Genomic DNA, 19,283 nt, shown 5'->3' on the forward strand with positions numbered 1-19,283 from the left:
CATTAAAATGATTGGCCCCTCGTGGTGTATGAATCTTGTTGCAATAGCAACACCTTACCACTCTGAATGAGACTGCTAGATTAGAGCTTCTAGTTTCCTTCAAATACTGGTTTTGTGCACTTATGCTGGGTACACATATAGCCTAAATACAGAGCAGGCGAGGTGGCTACCTGTGCTTAAGATGTGCATCTGCATCATGTACTGTATGTGGAAACTTGCACTACACAATATACCAGCAGCGTAGGTTTCCACCTCCCTTGCACAAAGGGGTCACTGTGTGGATGTAGGTTCATACTGTTTGCATTAACCACGTCTTTCCCATTTCTCAGGCAGCTACCGTCAGGACCACTCCAGCAGCAAGGGATCCTATGGCCAGGATTCCCACCAAAGCTTTTCCGGCTCTGGAGAGAGCCGCGGCCCGAGTGGCTCTGACTCCCGTGGCAGAGGGCGTAGCCTATTTGACAGAGGCGGCATGAGCCGCGGTGGGAGGGGAGGACGCGGAGGCATGGGGTAAGAGAAAATCTTTTATCTCAGAACTAACTGCCTTTTCACTTGTACAGCGGGAACAAATGGAGGTGGCTGAAGGATTCATGTTTAATGGTTGTGGCACCAGCAGAGCCCTTACCAAAGCCCCTAGAGGGTATTGTAGTCTGACACTTGGGTGGGTGCTGTTCTTGCCCTTCAGCTGCCTCCCTGGTCATATAGTGTTAACCTCTGCTTTAACAGTAGTAAGCATGGGACATGCACATAACCCTCTTCATGACTTCGGGCCCCATTTTCCTGCACTACGGTTCACTGAAGTTTCAAAATCAGGGGCGGGAGGTGCAGAGCAATACAGTATTTGTTTGGTCACTGAGATTGCATATTAACGCTTCTTTCCTTTTCAGAGCAGCGCTGTAAAGGGTTAATCGCCGAGGCTTTCAGGCCTGAGGCTCCAATGAGTTGTAATTGCAGCTGGTTTGGTTTGGGGAGTCTCTCTCCCCTCCACACCGCATCCCCCTCCCCCCCTTCCCTTATCCTGGCAATAATGGGAGCCCAAGAGGCTGTGTGTAAGTGTGCATGTTCCATCCAGCTCAGGTTAAGCTGTACAGAGTGCCGCAGAGTAATGTCTCTTGTGGAGAGTTCTCCCTTCAGCCCTGCTGCTGGCCTTATTCTGTATACACCAAAGCGGCTGTCCATTACATTTCCGGCCAAAAATCCCCATTTGAAAGGCCGCTTTGACGTATATAGAATTGCCTCCCAGGTACCTTAAATATAACAATCAGTCCTGCTGTCTCTGTGCAGCTTGCAGCCAACGGTGAAATCCTTATTTAGAGCCATTGAGGGCCAATATGCCACTTGTCCATTTTAAAGACTGTTTCCATGGTATAAACTTTTTTTATTTTTTATTTTCCCTACCTATTGTTTTTAGGACTAGATTTCACCTTGGCACCAGAGCTAGCTATTGACTTTATTTATTTTTTATATTGAACTCTGGAAAACCTGTGTATTTTTTTTTGTTTTTTCTGTGCAAAAATTGCCAACAACTGCAGCTTATAGCACAAAAGTAATTGCCCTTCATGCAATGCAGATGGTAAATACACAGCCCTGGTCATTTGGAAACGATCACCGGGGACTTCTGCCAGTAACATACTGCTTCATCCTTCTTGGTTGTGTGGTTTGCAGGAGATTATCCGCACAGTTTACTTTTAGCGCCACCTACTGGCGTAGAACAGGCAGCAACTCGGCGGGTTCCGTTCCAGGGGCCTGCCGTATAGTGAAAATCGTCGTAAAGCGGATCCGGCGATTTTCCGTGATTTTGCATGCACAGAACGGCGTTTTCGCCGTTCTGCGCATGCGCGGCCTATGTTATGCGCGCGCAGACATCTGTATGTGCGCTGGGCGCAACCGCCCGTTCTGCGCATGAGTGACTCTGAATCAAAGATGGCGATCCCCCTTCTCGGTGCCGCCGTATCAGCGGATCGCCAAAAAGCAGGGCGCCGAGAAGCGGGGCCCTGCTGTACCAGCAATTATTTACAATACAGTAGTTGTGGGCTCTGTGCAATAAGCATTGGTTAAAAGGTCCCATAGGTTTTTTTAAATTATTTTTTAGAGAGATATTGCCATTATCTCCTTTAGAGATGTTTCCTTTTTTTTTTTTTTTTTTTTATCTTTTTATTTTAGCCAAGTGTAATTAAGATAATCACATCCTTTCTGCAACTTGTTTGCAGTGCCCCTTTTACACACAGGTTTTCCTGGGTTCTGTTTCGGGTAAGTAATATGCAGTGTTTTTGATCTCTCTCACTCCCCTGATATGTATCAGTTTTATGTATTGTATGAATTGTCTGGATATATATATATAATATATTTTTGCTCTTATTGGTTGTACATAAATCCCTTTTTTTAACATGCTTTGTCGCATTTATATGCCACAGGTTACAAAGTGAGAGCGTTGTATACACTTCAGTACTAAAAAGTGCCCACTCAGCCGGCAGCATAATGAAAAGTGGGACTCGCTGCCTATATGGAGAGGAAAAATACATAATATCTCAGACCAAACCAAAATAAAATACAGATCCAAACTATGTATTGTAAATATAATGTCATTTTGATGGAATTGCCAACATGTATGGTGTCAGCAGGTGTAATCTTTATTATATTGTGTAAAAAATGTATATATTGTAAACCGTTTTTGTATATTAATGTTTTATGTGGTGTTAAGGTTTAAAGCTGCATGTGACAGCTTACATGTGTCTCTGACCAATATACCGGTGTTAAAGGTGCAATGCTTGTATGGCTGGGTATCTATGGCTAGTATATACCTCTTCAAAGTGTTCCCAAAACATGTTTCCGAACCCCCAACATAAGGCAGTTTATCAGAGCCGGGACTAAATGATCTAAGGTAAATTAATACCTTGACTGTCTGCTGAACCAGCAAAGCAACCGAGTGGTTAACGCTGTGCACGCAGCTGGGATGTTCCTGCAGGCCATGAACACTTGTTGTTGCATGGGTTTGGTTCCACTACTTTGGTATTCTGTTTGGCAGTGAAGGAGTGAAAACCTCACACCCCTTCATGTTCTCAAACTTTGGTGCTTAAAATCTGGCCTTTTCGGGACGCCTGGCTGTTAAATGCTGTCGGTTCCTTTAGTGATGGAAGTGTCCCAGCCTCACCCTCCCTCCATTGTGGCAGGGCCCAATTCCCACCTTTTTGATGGGATAGTATCCACTAGATGTGTTGGGATATATATATAGCAAAACCATGGGGGTAAAACAATGTCATGGAACTAGCTTTACATGCCGCTATGTATTTTGGGTTGGTAGTGGTACAGTTACCTAGCGGGTGATGTGGCGGCTTCATGCATCGTTTGCAGGGAGGGTGACCATTAGTTAATTGTTCGCAAAGCATTGCACGCTTAATACGGCTGCTAACGGGGATAACCCCCATAAGCAGAACACGCACGGTTTGTGCAGATGTGTATAACTGTAAAGGCGGAATTACAAACACAACACACCCGTGAAGATTAGTGCTACGCTGAGACAGAAAGACAGATGCTTTGTATGGAGATGTTAAGCCAGTGCCGGCTCTGTACCCCCGACCCCCCTTCGAGGCCCAGAATGCTTAATGGCTCTTTAGAGGGAAAAGGCCTTCATTTCTTCACCTTTATTCTCCCAGCAGCGGTGGAGAGCGAGCTGGCTTCAGTAAGCCTGGTGGTAAGTGTTTGAGTATTACAAATGGGTAGTGTAACAAAGCAAAAGAAAAACTGATGCCCCTGCCCCTTTTATATAACTTTAAGCTAAATTCATTTTTTTCTCTTCCCCCAACTCCCATCCCATGGTGTAAAATGCCCTGTGTACAGTTTGTGGGTCTGGCCGGCATTACGTAGGGGTACACGGTTATATGGTAACACAGCGGGGGAAAGAACAAACCAAAACGCTGAGTTGTGTGTAATCCGGGGGAAACACGTTAACGCACTGAAAATATAATAAAAAATTTTGCTATAAAAACGGGCACGCAAACGTGTATGGTTTCATGGTTGGCTAACAGTATAAAATATAATTGCCCCTCCCCTTTTATAAAAGGTTACGCGCCTTCACTGCTGCAGCACTGCTGTGCAGGGAGTAGCAGCGAATGTGTCGGTGGTCTCCCCAGTGGGGGGGGAATTCTCATGCCCCTGCAGCAGTAAAAGGTTTAAATGCAGCACAGGTCTGCCAGAATGGTTATCCCTTGCCCCGGACCCCGTCCCCCCCCACCACCACCCCTCATTTGTGCCCTCGAGCCCCATTCATATCACGGTGGTATTAAGTAGATTTGTTGTGAATGTTTGTGACGCACAGGCACGCGAGCTTTGATCTAACACCTCTTTGTGCTTTTCATCTGCCAGGACCCTTGGATGACGGCCCTGACCTTGACATAGGTAGGTACCTGTGACCTTGAGGGGCTTGGTTCCATGTCCTACCACGTGGCCTCGGCCTTCCAAACTGTTTTGGCCAGGTCTGGAGGTCCCTGTAAAAAATATAGGGTTGTATAGTAATAAATCTCTTTACGTCTTCTGTGACCACGCCCTTTTTTTCTCTTTTTAACCCCTTTGCTCTCAAAGGTGGTATATGGCCCCAGGGTCTCCAGAGGGAATAAGAGTTATGAGATGGCCCGGTTAGTGTATTATCCGAGCTTCTTAGAAGACCTGTTTTCGTACATTAGAAGTGTATGATTGCTCAGGATAACTATACTCTGCTGCATGTTAATCTTCTCATTGCCCCGGAGCACAAGTTGCTGCTTCAGACAATCCCAATCCTGTGGGGGTTTGAGCAGTATAAAGCTGTTATTGTACAGACCCCCGCTCTCCCAGGGAGAGTTCAGCAGCTGAACTGCATTAATGAACGCTTCTTGATCTCGCAGGCCCCCCCATGGAACCAGAAGAGGAGCCGGAAAACAACACTATCTACATGCAAGGGCTGAACGAAAACGTGACCGTGGAAGAGGTGGTCGAGTTCTTCAAACACTGCGGTGCAGTCAAGGTGAGTGAGGAAGTCAAAGGTAGAAGCAATCGTTTTCACCAGTGCCTGCAATGCATTGCCGTTTTCCCACGCAGAGAAAGCCCTAAGCGAATACCTCGTGCCAGTATAACATTATATCTAGCGCTTTGTAAACAGAGCAATGTCCCTGTTTCATAGAGCTTACAATTTGGGACGGGCTGAGAAATTGGCATTGGTGGCTGAGGCCACAAGTGTCAAGTACAGGCATACCCCGCTTTAAGGACACTCACTTTAAGTACACTCGCGAGTAAGTACATATCGCCCAATAGTGAAACAGCAGCTCACGCATGCGCCTGTCAGCATGTCCTGAACAGCAAAGTTGAACTCCCTACCTGCACTGAAGCTGTGCACAAGCGGGGAGACTATAGAGCCTGCTACAAATGCGTTATTTACATCAGATATGCACATATATGATGATTGCAGTAGAGTACATGCATCGATAAGTGGAAAAAGGAGTGTTTCACTTTAAGTACATTTTCGCTTTACATACATGCTCCGGTCCCATTGCGTACGTTAATGCGGGGTATGCCTGTAGTTCAGTTCACTTAAAGCATCAGTACTAACCCCTCCCACCCACACACACTTTTTGTATTTCCTTCTTAGTGTTGTATGTGAAGCCTGTGCCAATGTATAATTCTACATTCTTACCTAAGATGGCAACCGTTTGGTGCTCCTGTTATTAATCCAGTAAAAATCCTGATTCTGTGACTAACTGTCTGCCTTTTCAGTTTCAATCAATTCTTTAGTCAGTGTAACTGAGCAGCTACAATGTATCCTGATATTACGAAGGTAACATTGACTATTTCAGTTTGCAGCTCAAACTGCTGGGAACATTTGCAACTATGATCACAAACAGGAAAGTGTTACAAAGATCTGGCACTGCTGGGAGGTGGGCTAAAACCTGCTGTAGAAATCAAAGGATCCTCAGTATATTAAACCTCATAAAAAAAGGGAATTAAGTTGTATACAAAAAAGGTAACAAATACTACATAACTGATAAAAAAAAATCTCTCTCCTGCCACTGTGCTGGATTGCACTGTAGGCCCCTTCAAGACTAAAGGGGTTTAGGAGAACATAAGGACTTAGTATAAAATCACTTCTGACTTGGATGTATATTTACATCCTATAGAGCAATACATTAACTGCTGGCCCCCAATTTATTTTTGGTTATGAGACCCAGTTGATTAGCACCTGCTACTTTCTTGATTACCATCCCTGGAGGTTTCCTTAATGTTGATTCAGCTCTGATGGTAGGAGCCTTTAAAAGCCCCAAAACACTGCTTGTGGTTTTCAGTAACTCCCAGCATCTGTTGCCCTCCTGTCTTGACTATTGTAACCTCCTGCTGTCCGGCCTTCCAGTCTCTCACCTGTCTCCCCTACAATTTATCCTTAATGCTGCTGCTAGAATCGCTGTACTCTCGCCTAAATCTGTTACGGCATCTCCTCCTGAAATCCCTCTCCTGGCTTCCTGTCAAATCCTGTATTACACACAATTCTCCTCCTCACCTTTAAGGCTATACACTTCTGCTCGTCACATTTCAGCCCTAATTTCTCGCTGTATACCGTCCCGACTCTTGCGTTCTGCTCAAGGATGTTTTCTCTCTACCCTTTTTGTATCTAAAGTCCTCTCCAGCCTAAAACATCTCCCCTACTGCCCCACACCTCTGGAATGCCCTTCCTCTCAATATCCAACTAGCACCCTCTCTATCCATCTTTAAGATCCATCTTAAACTTGCTCGGATCAAGTTGGCTTCGTTAGAGAGAGACAGGCGGCCGACAATACTAACAGGTTATAGACATAATTGACTATCAATGCCAACAAGGTCTCAGGGATTGTGTTAAGTTTAGACGCGGAAAAAGCATTTGACAGAATAGACTGGCCATACCTAGAGGCCACACTTGGAGCATTCGGGTTCGAGGGCAGAATCTTAAGGGCAATCAAAGCATTATACACTAAACCAGCAGTAAAGGTCCTTCATCAGGGCATCCCATCAGAGTTGTTTAGAATTAAGAGTGGTACTAGACATGGCTGCCCGCTCTCGCCACTGTTAGCCCTATGCATTGAACCACTAGCGGCACAGATCAGAAGTAATAGACATTTCTGGAATCCAAATTCAGTCACAATCTCAGTGGCGTTATACGCTGATGTCATCTTGACATTATCCACACCCCTTACCTTGCTACGCAACCTTTTTGATCTCCTAGAGAAATTTAATAGAATATCAGGTTTCAAAATTAATCGGTCCAAATCTGAAGCCCTTAGTTTGAATATCCCAAAAGAGACTGAAAAATGAATAGAGATCAATTTCAATTGGCAGCCTAAAGCTATAAAATACTTAGGAGTAAATATCAGTGTTTTAAAGCTCTCTACCAAGCAAATTACCCCAGACTGTCCCTGAGGGGAGAATTTAGGGATTGGTCTTCATATGGAATCTCATGGAATGGAAGAATCTATAGCGTTAAGGTGAATCTTCTACCCCGTTTACTGTTTCAAACTCTTCCGATACCCGTGGTTAAATTGGACATATTGTCCATGCAAGCGCAGATCTCAAAATGTATCTGGAAAAACAAGAAGCCGCGGATTAAAGCAAGCGTTTTACAAAGACCTAGGGAAACTGGCGGCTCAGCAGTACTTTGCTTGCTCTCATACTATAAGGCGGCCCAATTATGCCAAATTATACAATGGCGCGTAGACCCATACATGAGAAGGTGGGTGGCTTTAGAAAGGGAAATGTGCGCCCCACTCAAACTTCATAACTTGATCTGGTACCCTAAATCTAGGCTAAAAGCGATAAACCGCTGTCCTCAATGCTTGACTCACTAGCAGTCTGGGAGGCCTCTAAATTTAGATGCTCGTTGACTTCAAGATATACCCTGATGGCTCCTTTTATATGGTAATCCAGATTTTGCTCCAGGGCTAGACAGAAGTTTCAAGGTGTGGAAACAGGGGTTAATGCGGCTAATAGACCTAGAGGGTAAAAATACTATCAAGACATTTGAGCAAATTAAGTCGGAAAAGGACATTCCCAACACAGAATTCTTTAGATACCTCCAGGTTCAGGCATTTTACATCAAATACACAAAGAATTTTGAAAAACTCTGTGTGCGGGGGTCCGACACACGGGGACTCACATCTAGGCTATACAGAGAAGTGATTAGTTCGAGCAAAGACTACACACACAAACTCCGCTTTATGACTCAATGGGAGACAGACCTAGACAAGACCCTAGAGGACGAGGACTGGTCAGATATTTAATGCAGCTGCCAGAAGCTCCATATGCACGACATTAAAGGAGAACTCATATAACGTTTTAATGAGATGCTATCTCACCCTAATCAAATTATCTAAATTTTTCCCGGGTTATTCCCCCCTACGCCAAAGCAGTGCGGGGAACCAGGAGACTTGCTGCGCATGTTGTGGTCCTGTCCTCGTATAGCACCCCTATGGATACAAATCAGAAATTGGTTAGAGAATTTTGGTCCTCGAAATTCGGTTAGACCCGTAGTTGTTCCTGCTAAATAAACTAACACAGGAGTTATCCAAAGCGGGAATCAAATTAGTAGCCCACTTCACAACCGCTACAAGGTGCGAGACTGCAGCATTATGGAACCAGAATACAATTCCATCCATTGAAAAGATTCGGAACAGAATTTGGTTTGTTTGCCAGATGGAGAAGATAACGAGTCTGGTTAACGACACTGGCCCAAATTTCCAAAAAGTCTGGCTGCCTTGGTTGGCACAGACAGACATCCAGGGAGTGAGCAATGCCACAATATGGCTTTGATAGGAACAAGTGAGTTCTCCTTGGATGAGATACAATAGGTAGCGGATTAGGATAGGACTGGACTAGGCCCGCAAAGGAGGTCAAGAGGAGCTCGCCCAATCGGCGTATACTGAGTGCCACTGGGAAGCAGGACCAAAAGAACTGAACAAGGTGGTGTCTACATCTCGCCCGCTCCCCCTCTCTCCCTTCCGTTGTGAGTTATATATTGTATCGTTAGTTTTGTCCAATGCGGTGTCTCAGTATTACAGCTGCACAGAGGAAGTTTAGTGACAGGATGTTCGACGTAGTGCTGTGCCTTGTTAGCAAAAAACAATACAATTGAAGTTGGGAGAAAAGAAAAAACACACCTGCTTATTCAAGCCTATGGGCAGCTCCGTGGCTAATACTGTACATTACACATGCACTGACCAGAACACCCTCCTGTCTCTGGAAGTCCTACTTAACACTTGGATTGTAAGCTCTTTGGAGCAGGAATTCGTTTTCTTAATGTTTACTTTTTGTCTTAAAGCACTTGTTCCCTATGTGTTAATTATGTCACGTATTACTGCCGTCACACGCCATGTACCTGGATAGCACTATATAAAAGACAGACTGGTAAATAAAAATATCAGTGCAAAGACACTTCATTCCTGCCTGTGAATCAAGGTCCTATATATGTGGGTGGAGATTTGGGGTATGTGGGTGCCCCCTAACACTTGCTGATCCGTCACTTTCTCACCACACAGATTAACAAGAGGACCGGACAGCCGATCGTCAACATCTTCACGGACAAGGAGACCAGGAAACCAAAGGGAGACGGCACCGTATCCTTTGAGGACCCACCCTGTGCCAAGACTGCTGTGGAGTTGTGTGATGGTGGGTGTCTGCTCTTCTACCCACAGAGCTCATCCTGCGAGACGGTGTGGGCTTTCTCAGCGGGATTGCAGCTGCTGGTCGCTGCAGCATTAACACATTGAGTGGGGTGTTGAAGTGTTTAATACTGCAGGTTTTCTGTAACTCTGAATTACATTATTATTACATTATTGGCTAATAACTTCCATTGTCTCTTAGGGAAAGAATTTCAGGGGAACAAGCTTAAGGTGTCTCTAGCTCGCAAGAAGTCTCTGATGGGCAGCATGAGAGGCGGAATGCCCCTACGCGAGGGCAGAGGGCAGCCTCCACTCCTGCGCGGAGGTAACTAATGACCCCCCTTTCAGTGCGTGCAGTTGGTGAATGCTGATGGAGTGGTGTGTGCATCAGAAACATACTCTATTCTATGTGCGACGGTTGTACTGTAAGTAGAAAGGTGTAGGATCCCAGCACGCTAAGGAATAATGAAGAGCAATAGTATTAAAATCAAAATAGTGTTTTTATATCAAATGCAATTGGTACAATTTAACAGACATCCAGTTACACATGTTATTGTCCGTTCATGAAAGAGACTGTCTCCAGTGTCTGGGAAGATTGGTAGGATCGCCACAACCTTGGTAGGTAGTGTCTAGGCGCAACAAAGGGTTAACGTTCCTTAATCTTGTTTCTAGAAAGCACGAATAATCTTAATATGCAACAAAAGTCTGGAGTAGGGTCTTGAGTATGTTCTGAAATGTGTTTGCAGGCAATCCGCTGTGTCCCCTCGCAGGTGATCCTACATCAGGGAAGGAACGAACCTTTTCTTTCTTTTGATATGGGGAAGAAGGGCTAATACAGGCATACCCCTCATTAACGTACACAATGGGTCCAGAGCATGTATGTAAAGCAAAAATGTACTTAAAGTGAAGCACTACTTTTTCCCCACTTATCGATGCTTTGGTACAGGTAGGGAGCCGGTATTGCTTTTCAGGCCGTGCCGACAGGTGCATGCGCGAGCTGACGTTTGCCTATTGGGCGACGGGAATCTGTGTGTCACTACTACGGCGGTCTGTAGGGCAGAATAAGTGTCCGTACTCGCAAAGCGAGCGTACGGACACAGGGGTATGGGGCTATTGAAAATATGTCCTTACTAGTGAGTGTCCTTAAACCGGGCTATGCCTGTTAACAGCCCCAAAACATTTGCCCGTTTGCACCACGTTAGCTTGTGTAGAGAGTGAACTGTACAGGAGCGTTGTATCGATGACTAACTCGCTTAGCCAAGTGCTACATGCTTTGCAAATAACCTTTCACTCCCGTGAGGAGACAGCCGCTGAGCTTCATTTAAACCTCATACAAGTTACATAGTAGCATAGGTTGAACTTGATGGACGTTTGTCTCTTTTTTTCAACCTCATCTAAGTTGGGACGACAGATACTCTACCCTATATCTATACATAAAGTATATTTTTCCAGAGGAAGGAAAACAAAAAACCCCAGTGACATATCATCCAATGAACTCATAAGGGGAAAAATAAATTATTTCCTGACTCCAAGAATTGGCAATCGGATTACTCCCTGGCTCAATATGCAACATCCAAGTGAGTGACTTTGTGCCACGAGGAATAGACTCAAGACCCTTCTCCAGACTTTTTTCTTGCATATTCAGATCATTTGTGCTTTCTATAAACAAGATTAAGGGACTTACCCCTTTGTTTCGCCTAGACACTTTACTTATCAAGGTTGTAGCGATTTCTACCCTGACACTGGAGACATTCGTCCCTTTCATGAACGGTCCATCACATGTGTAACTGGATGTCTGTTAAATTGTACCAATTGCTTTTGAGATCATAAATACAATATTTTGATTCCAATACTATTCTTGATGATTTGAGTGCTGGGACCCCACACCTTTCAACTCTATTTACTTTTTGGACGAGGGGCGGTGGGGTGTATCCTTGGTCCCATGCACCACAGCTCCGTGATTACGTTCTATCAAATAAAGATAGACTTGCTGTCTGCAACTGTAAATACAGACTTGTACTGTAGCACCAGCAGCCTGATACGTTGATTAATGAGCGACCCACTAACGACTTTTTTTGACGCAGGTCCCATGGGTCGAATGGGTGGCAGAGGGGGCGAGCGTGGTGGATTCCTCCCAAGAGGACCACGGGGTCCACGTGGGAGCCCAGTCGGCGGCAACTCTCAGCACAGAGCTGGAGACTGGCAGTGTCCAAACCCGTAAGTATGCAGATGCCAGAGTCCTTGTATCCAGCTGTTGTGACCTGGGTGTAAATGCAAGCCCAGGCACACAGGATGTCTGCCTCTGAGCTGTGCGCTTGTCCCCTAATCGGGTTGTCTCTTTTAGGGGCTGTGGAAACCAAAACTTTGCCTGGAGAACAGAGTGCAACCAATGCAAGGCTCCCAAACCTGAAGGCTTCCTTCCTCCCCCCTTCCCACCCCCAGGTAAGTCTGGGACATGCACAGCCTGTTTAAAGCCGCAATACCAGTTTCATTTTTTTTATTACAGGTTTGGAGCAGGGAGTCTCCGGAGCTGAACTGTTAATTTCAGCTCCGGGACCCCCTGTTTCCTGAGATACTTACCTCTATAGCGGTGCCGGTATCTCCGGAGTTAATGTCCCTTTCACGTGGACCAATAGGAAGGTGCACCGGATGATGTCACTGCTTCCTGTTGGTCCACGTGACGCAGGACATTTTAACCACCGCCATTTGGTTACACACAAGTTCTCTCGTTGCAACCCCTACGGGAGGTAAGTATCTCTGAAAGCAGGGGGTCCCTGGAGGTGAAATTAACATTTTTACTCTGGAGACCCCCTTCAATCCTCAAATAACATTTGGAAACAATAAATGAAATCTGTGTTGCGGCTTTAACCCCATTTTCCTGCTGGGAAAGGACATGGCAGCGCGCTTCAGCTCCACTCTGATTGTAATGGACTTTTTCCTGTTTTGTTTCCTCTAACTGGAAATGCTTGTTCTCGGCTGATAAGAAACCCGGGGGTTTCCATGATGGTTGTAGCTATCGTGATTATTTGGCCTTTCTTTAAAATAAAGGCTGACATCCAAGTGTTGATCAAAGTGAAAGTTCGTTTTTTCTTCATAGTGACACAAGATTTGAAAGCTGGGGGGGGAAGGGGTGCCTTATGTAGCTATGCATGTCAGAACGTCCCTTTCATTTGTTATAAATGCTGCTGATCCTTTTTTGGATTGGATATTTATATAAATAGAAGTATTTTGATGAACTCAAGGGCAATCCCTTCTATGACCAAAGTGACTTAATTCCAGTGACATGATTAATGACTCTAGTCTGGATCATTTACACTTTTTTTATTATTATTACCCAAGTCTGACACCTGTGCGTATATTTAATGTGTGTTTAAGTGGGACCTGGGAGGGTGTGATTGCCTCTGGCTGCTCCCTTGTGCCAGATGTCCCTGTGTGATCAGCTGGAGCCCACCTCCCCATATCTTTTCTGGCTCTTATAAAGAGGTGGCGGGTGAAATGAGGGTGGATGAGAACCCCTGACTGACACACAGTTCCCCATTCAGAAGCACTTAAGAAATTCAACTTGCCGACTGGAATTTCCCCTTTAAATATGTGCCAAGAATGGGAACAGGGCAAAAAAACTTTATGTGTGCTAGTCGGCAAATCTGGTTGCTTGTGTTCAGATAGTAAGACCGTTTCCTGCGTTTCCCTGCTTGTCTGAAGCCTGACCACAGAAACTGCAGATTGAGGAGACCAATTTCTCTTGTGGGTAACACCGCGCTGACAATGCAGTTGCGTGTATTCTATACACTAGTTGTGAAACTGGATTGAAATAACAGAGAGGTCAGTGGAACCTCGCCGAGGTCTGAAAGGGGATGTCAGACAGAAGGCCCCCGATGAAGCCAGTTACGGTGAAACGTACGTAGGTACGTCTGACGTCACCATCACGTGACGTCGGCTCATCGGTGAGGTGTGGGCTGTATACCGTCTGAGTGCTTTGCAGACTGCGTTCGTGGCAGCAAGAGCACTCAGACATTAGGGTTAGTCTCTTCTATCTCTAACAGTTGTTTAATTTGCTCTGTAATAGGCTGGATACTTTTATATAGCCAGATACATGCATGGTTGTTTCACTTCAGCTGCCATTGCATTTAGTCTGGCTCCACATCTCCCTAGCAGACTTTCTTATCTAATACTGTGTATACCCCATCCAATTCTCGTGTGTGTGTGTGTGTGTGTGTGTGTGTGTGTGTGTGTGTGTGTGTGTGTGTGTGTGTGTGTGTGTGTGTGTCACCCTACCACACCTCTCCGTCCTTTTAATTATTTGTGTTTCTTCTGTCTGTGGTTTTTCCAATCACTTTTATTTTAACAATTATATAATAAAATTAAGTTTTAAATTAGAGTGTTCTCTCCCAGTGCCACATTATAGGGATTCTTTCTTTCCACTCATTTGTCAGACAGAAGCATCATTTTGCACTTGTACTCTGAGCCAAATAAAGAGAGGAGCCATCTTGTAAGAGAAATGGTCTGTTTTTTTTCCTTCCTGCCTAACATTTTACTAACATTGCTCTTGCAGGCGGCGAGCGAGGAAGAGGCGGACCCGGCATGAGAGGCGGTAGAGGACTTATGGACCGCGGAGGGCCTGGAATGTTCAGGGGCGGCCGTGGCGGAGACAGAGGAGGATTCAGAGGGCGCGGCATGGACAGAGGAGGCTTCGGAGGCAGGCGGGGCGGGCCCCCAGGTCCTCCCGGGCCCCTCATGGAACAGCTGGGAGGAAGAGGAGGCGGCGGCAGACGCGGTGGACCCGGTGGACCTGGCAAGATGGAGAAGTACGTACCTTCAACTATGCATTGCCTGTGAGCAGCTGCCTGCAGTGTCAACCCCTATGCGAAACTGATGTTCTCTCCCTCTCTTCTGTAGGGGAGAGCACCGCCAGGAGCGCAGAGAGAGACCCTACTAAAGCTCCCCTTCCCGCCGGAGCCTCCTTTACTACCAGATTTATTTTTTAAACCAGAAAAATGTTTTAAATTTATAATTCCATATTTATAATGCCGGGCCAGGGTCCTCCCTCCACTGCGGCATTATGACTATTCTTTGTCTGTACCTTAGTATTCACAATTTGTAGAGCTATTAAAATGGAAGTTTAACGGTAGTACCAATGTCTTTTTTTTTTTTTTTTTTCTATTACTGTTATTACCCCTTCCTCCTATTTTTAACCCCTTCACTAGCTGGGGAACCCCTGCATAGCTTTGGTCCCATGTCCATGAGTTGGGATGTACCAGGCTGTGCAGAAGTGGCATTGTCCGCATGCTGAGTACATTGTGGTTAAACCTGTGGCTGGAGAGGGGTATACAGTGTGAAGAACTGTTGTGACTTTATCTAATTTTTGTAATTTTTTTCCCCATCCTATTCCAGTGTATTTAGCCCCTTTCTGGGGTCTCGGAGGGGTATTGTTCCGTTTTTGCAGCTGCATTTAGGGGGTGGGGGGAGGGGGGACAACGGTATTAAAATCATACAGCTGTTTTGGGGAGGGGGTGGGATTTAAAAGGTCTTGATTATTTTATATTCTGGCTTGTACTAATTTGTTGAATCTCCGTACCCCAATAAAATCCTGTTAAACAGCAAGTGCTGGAGATTGGATTTCCTGAAAGGTTCAAGTTGAACGGTGTAGGGGTTCTGGTATAACCCAGGCCGGTGACCATACTTACGATGCAATCTCCTACCATAAGACTCCATTCCAGCCCTGGAATACGCTGTACAAGCCAATGGGCTGGAAGGTGTCTTCTGTCAGAAGACTGCTGGGTAAATATGGGACCTTTCCTGGTTTTTGGCCTCGCTGACAAATGTCGTCTTCAGTTTTGAAGGGCTTAAACAGCTGCTATGCAAGTGAGTGCACCTGTTCCGTTTCATGTCACCTGTAATTAACTAAACCAGCTTCAGCCTTGTAATCCTAGAGGGTTCTGGGAATCGGGTCATCCAACCATCAGCAGAATTAGGAGCTAGATTTAGCCTCCGTTCCCCTCTGGCCTACCTGATACAGCATTATTGTACATTTAGCACAGTTGCTACTGCAGGTACAGTGTTTGTGTATTGCCTGTATTCTGGATCCCTAAACCATCCTGGGGGGGGGGGGGGGGTTGTAGGCGTTTCTAGTCTTACATGGGTTAAAAGAGCAATTCACTGCTGGTGGTGGGGATGGGGGTTAAGCGTATGTGGCAGCTGTACTGAAGGGGTTAATCCGGCAGGTCTCCAGTATCAGTGCCAGGCAGAAGCTGACGGTCTCTCCGCACACTGCAGTAATGGAAAAGATCCCATATCCTATGCCAGACGGCTCCACTCAACACACTTCCGCCTATCAATAGCCTGACGCAGTGCAAGTGACCTCTCATTTTCCACCCCACTGTGCGGCTGGAAACACAGCTTTACATGATGCAAGGCATTGGGCTATACACCTAGAAGTATCTTCATAGGGTCAATATGATGCATCCAATGGGATAACTCGTGTCGTCGGTGTCTTAAGAAAATCATTATTTGAAGGGATTCTACAACCGTTAATCATTAGACTTCAGCTTCAATTGGCTATTAAGACATCAGTGGCACATATTCACTAAATGGTGCAAAGGAATGCCCATTCATCTTGATGGAAATGAGGGCATGCTAAAACTTGGCACCCTTTAGTGACTGGTGCAATGGAGGGGATTGTGTTATGATGCGATTGGGGGAAAAAAACACTTGCATCTGTAAAGTCAATACAGTGACAATTAGGTAATGCATATACTTGAAGTTAATGTATTGTGAACAGTTACCCTGCTTACAGAGGGACCCGAAAGTGATTGATTGAAAAACGCTGATTTACATTTGTCTTTTTGTTTTTCCTCCACTTAAGTAGGCCTTTTCCAGTAAATTGAATGTAGGAGTTGGTGCCTGTAAATTATTGAAACCTTTTTTTTTTTTATTTCAAGTCCATTATTCTCCAGCATAAAATCGTAAAAATTGCAGCATAAGAGGTTAGACTTCAGGTGACAAGTGAAAGACGAGGTCTCTTTCCATGTGTAACGGTTCTGCATGGAACTGCAATTCTACCATAGATGGGGTGTGGTGGTATTTACTGAACTAGCCCCTCCAGCACATTCACTGTAAATGAGCGATTCCCAACCTTAGACACTGCACGCCCTGATAGAAAATATTTGTCCTGCAGACCACTAATCTTATTGCCTCATCAGACTGTCGTGAACTGTGTGACCTCTACCGGGTTTAGTGTCCTGAGCTGTGATGGGGGGGTACACACCCCAAACTGCATCTATAAATGCAGGGAGCATGGGGGGTAGGGGGGTGGCTTTCACTGCTGGAACTTCCAAAGTCATGTCCCACAATGCCTTGCAGCTGTGGATGCAAAGCATTGTGGGTAGCCACTTTGGAAGCTCCTCCTGTGACAGCTATACCCGTCCACCTTCTCTCACGCTAAGGGCCAGTTTGGGGCCTTACAAAGGGCTCAGGAACCTCCTATACTGCCTAAGAGCCTTAATAAAAAGAAATTGTGCTGATCCCCTTGGAGACATCTCACGGGAACCCCCTGTTGTAAATGTGACCTGTTTGAAAATTGCACTATATATGGTCTGACCTATACCACCACTACCTTCTGCTTTATTGACGAATAATCATATCTTATGGTCACATTCCTATTGGTTGTAGGTAGAAGTTGCCCGAGGTACGTGATCTGTTCAATGGATGTACATGGAAGTTCATACTTGGTTTATTCTGGAAGTGTTTCTGTTGTAAATAAAAACGGTAAACTTGATACCCTTTGTAAATACGTCATTTTATTTATTTTTTGTTGGTCAGTTTTAACACTTTACTTGAACGATTCCAACTAAGATGTCTACGTAACATACTCCATATTACGCTACGAGACCGATGGAAACATGAAGATGTATGGTTAGCCTGTCAAAACCAATCCACAATCGACCAGTATATTAAGCGACAGAGTTAGGTGGTTTGGCCACGTCTGCTGTATGGACATCACCAGACTAACATACCAGCGCCTCAACGGCACACGACCCATAGGCTGGAAAGTGGACCGAAATGCTCCAAAGAAAACGTGGTCGAACCAGGTGGCGCAAGATCTCAAACGGCTCCACTTCACAGTAGCCGAAGCCCAAAAAGCCGCCCTAAATCGAGATCAGTGGTGTGGAATCACTAGAGACGTATTGAACATCCTGGCGCTGGCCTCCACAACGCATCGCTCCTTACCGTTATAAAAGATTAAGCAACGTCGCTTACGGAGTATAATCCAAATTTTAGCACGACTGTATGAGTTCTTTTGTGGGGCCGGAGGAGTAACTCAGTAATGTCACCGCCTTTGAATCTCATTGTGCCTCAGGCACCAAAATTAGATTGTAAGCTCTATGGGGCAGGAAGCTATTGTGATTAAAATTCTATGTACAGCCCTTAGAATGCTGCCCACTTTATATGGGGTGAAATGACTCCTTTCCTGCCACAGGAAGGGTTTTTACTATGATTGTGGTGAGACCTGTCCTGCAAGATCTTGGTGCCAGTGCCACGTGCCGCAAATCCGGTTCTAGTTCCTCCCGTGCCTCCCTGTCCGTGAAGTGTAAACAGGTGGCTGCCTCTCCTGTGTAATGACAGGTCCCTGCCTTGTCTTGGTAACCCCTTCAGCGCTGCTGTAGTTTTGAAGGCAGCAAATGATTACAAACCAGCTTGTCCTAGCGTCTTTAACCGGCATACACTGCCAAAAGGGCCTGTGGTGCATTGCAAGAGAGAGGTGTGTGTACCAAAGACAAGCGCATAAAAACACTGCAGAGTGGGAGTACAGCTGGGACGAGCTGCCGTTGGAGAAGACCAGACTGTCCTGGTTTGGAAATCCTGACAACAAAACTGCCTGAAATCGAATCTAAACTTATGCACACAATCCTACACCTAGTGTTCTATATAATATATATATTTTCTTGGTACGATTAAGTCACACTTTATTGTTGATGCTCTTGTAGTGTGTGCACTGTCGCTATAGTAGGATTTGTATGCACCTTTTTGAGTAGCTATTTTACGAGCGATATTAATATGGGCATGCTTAGCGCATTGTCTAGTATTTGTGTGTGTATGTGGAGAGAGAGAGAGAGATCGATCGATCATTGGGGAGGACTTAATCTAGCACTGGGTTGACCAGGGCTGAAGATGAGCAATATATAGCTATATCTCTTAATTATATTTAGTTGGTGGTTTGGATGTGTTAATATTGGCACAGTTTGGACTTGTCATTCTGCATACCCTCCAACTGTCCCGATTTTAGCAGATTTATTTTATTTATAAAGGGGCTTATGCAGAGAGGTACGTACCAGAAAGGCTTAAATTCGCCACAGGATTGGCATTTAATTTAGTCCTATGCAGGGTAGACCGGTGTGCAGTAAATTATGAAGTTGGGGAGTTTCACTTGGCTGAAACTCGCCATTCAGAGGCGCGCGGTATTTGGCCACAATAAAGCCAACTTTTGTTGGCGGGCAAAATTTCACTCAAACGCGCCATATAGTAGCTCCGATTGGCGCATACATGCGCATCGGAGCTACTGGAATCGTGCGTGTTTTAACAATGGCGAAATCACGCTTCTCGCCACCCCTCTGGCTATAAATTTTGGAAATTAAGTCT

The 19,283-nt window shown here is 45.3% G+C and overlaps 1 protein-coding gene across 3 annotated transcripts in view; it reads left to right on the forward strand.

The window, feature by feature from the left end:
- The window catches only part of EWSR1 (EWS RNA binding protein 1), a 28,985-nt gene extending 11,564 nt beyond the window's left edge, over window positions 1-17,421 (forward strand). Inside the window, exons 8-17 of one of the 3 annotated variants that reach the window (XM_075568848.1) lie at window positions 330-510; window positions 3,654-3,691; window positions 4,363-4,395; window positions 4,878-4,996; window positions 9,525-9,654; window positions 9,850-9,972; window positions 11,732-11,864; window positions 11,992-12,089; window positions 14,200-14,452; window positions 14,544-17,421. In XM_075568848.1, coding sequence (XP_075424963.1) covers window positions 330-510; window positions 3,654-3,691; window positions 4,363-4,395; window positions 4,878-4,996; window positions 9,525-9,654; window positions 9,850-9,972; window positions 11,732-11,864; window positions 11,992-12,089; window positions 14,200-14,452; window positions 14,544-14,583 — 1,148 coding nt within the window. In that variant the 3' untranslated portion in view covers window positions 14,584-17,421. Of the gene's footprint in view, window positions 1-329; window positions 511-3,653; window positions 3,692-4,362; window positions 4,396-4,877; window positions 4,997-9,524; window positions 9,655-9,849; window positions 9,973-11,731; window positions 11,865-11,991; window positions 12,090-14,199; window positions 14,453-14,543 lie in introns of those variants that run through there. The other 2 variants (XM_075568849.1, XM_075568850.1) reach the window with 2 other exon arrangements.
- Window positions 17,422-19,283: the final 1,862 nt, after the last annotated feature.

The sequence above is a fragment of the Ascaphus truei genome, chromosome 13 (assembly GCF_040206685.1).
Source record: "Ascaphus truei isolate aAscTru1 chromosome 13, aAscTru1.hap1, whole genome shotgun sequence".
Taxonomy (NCBI): domain Eukaryota; kingdom Metazoa; phylum Chordata; class Amphibia; order Anura; family Ascaphidae; genus Ascaphus; species Ascaphus truei.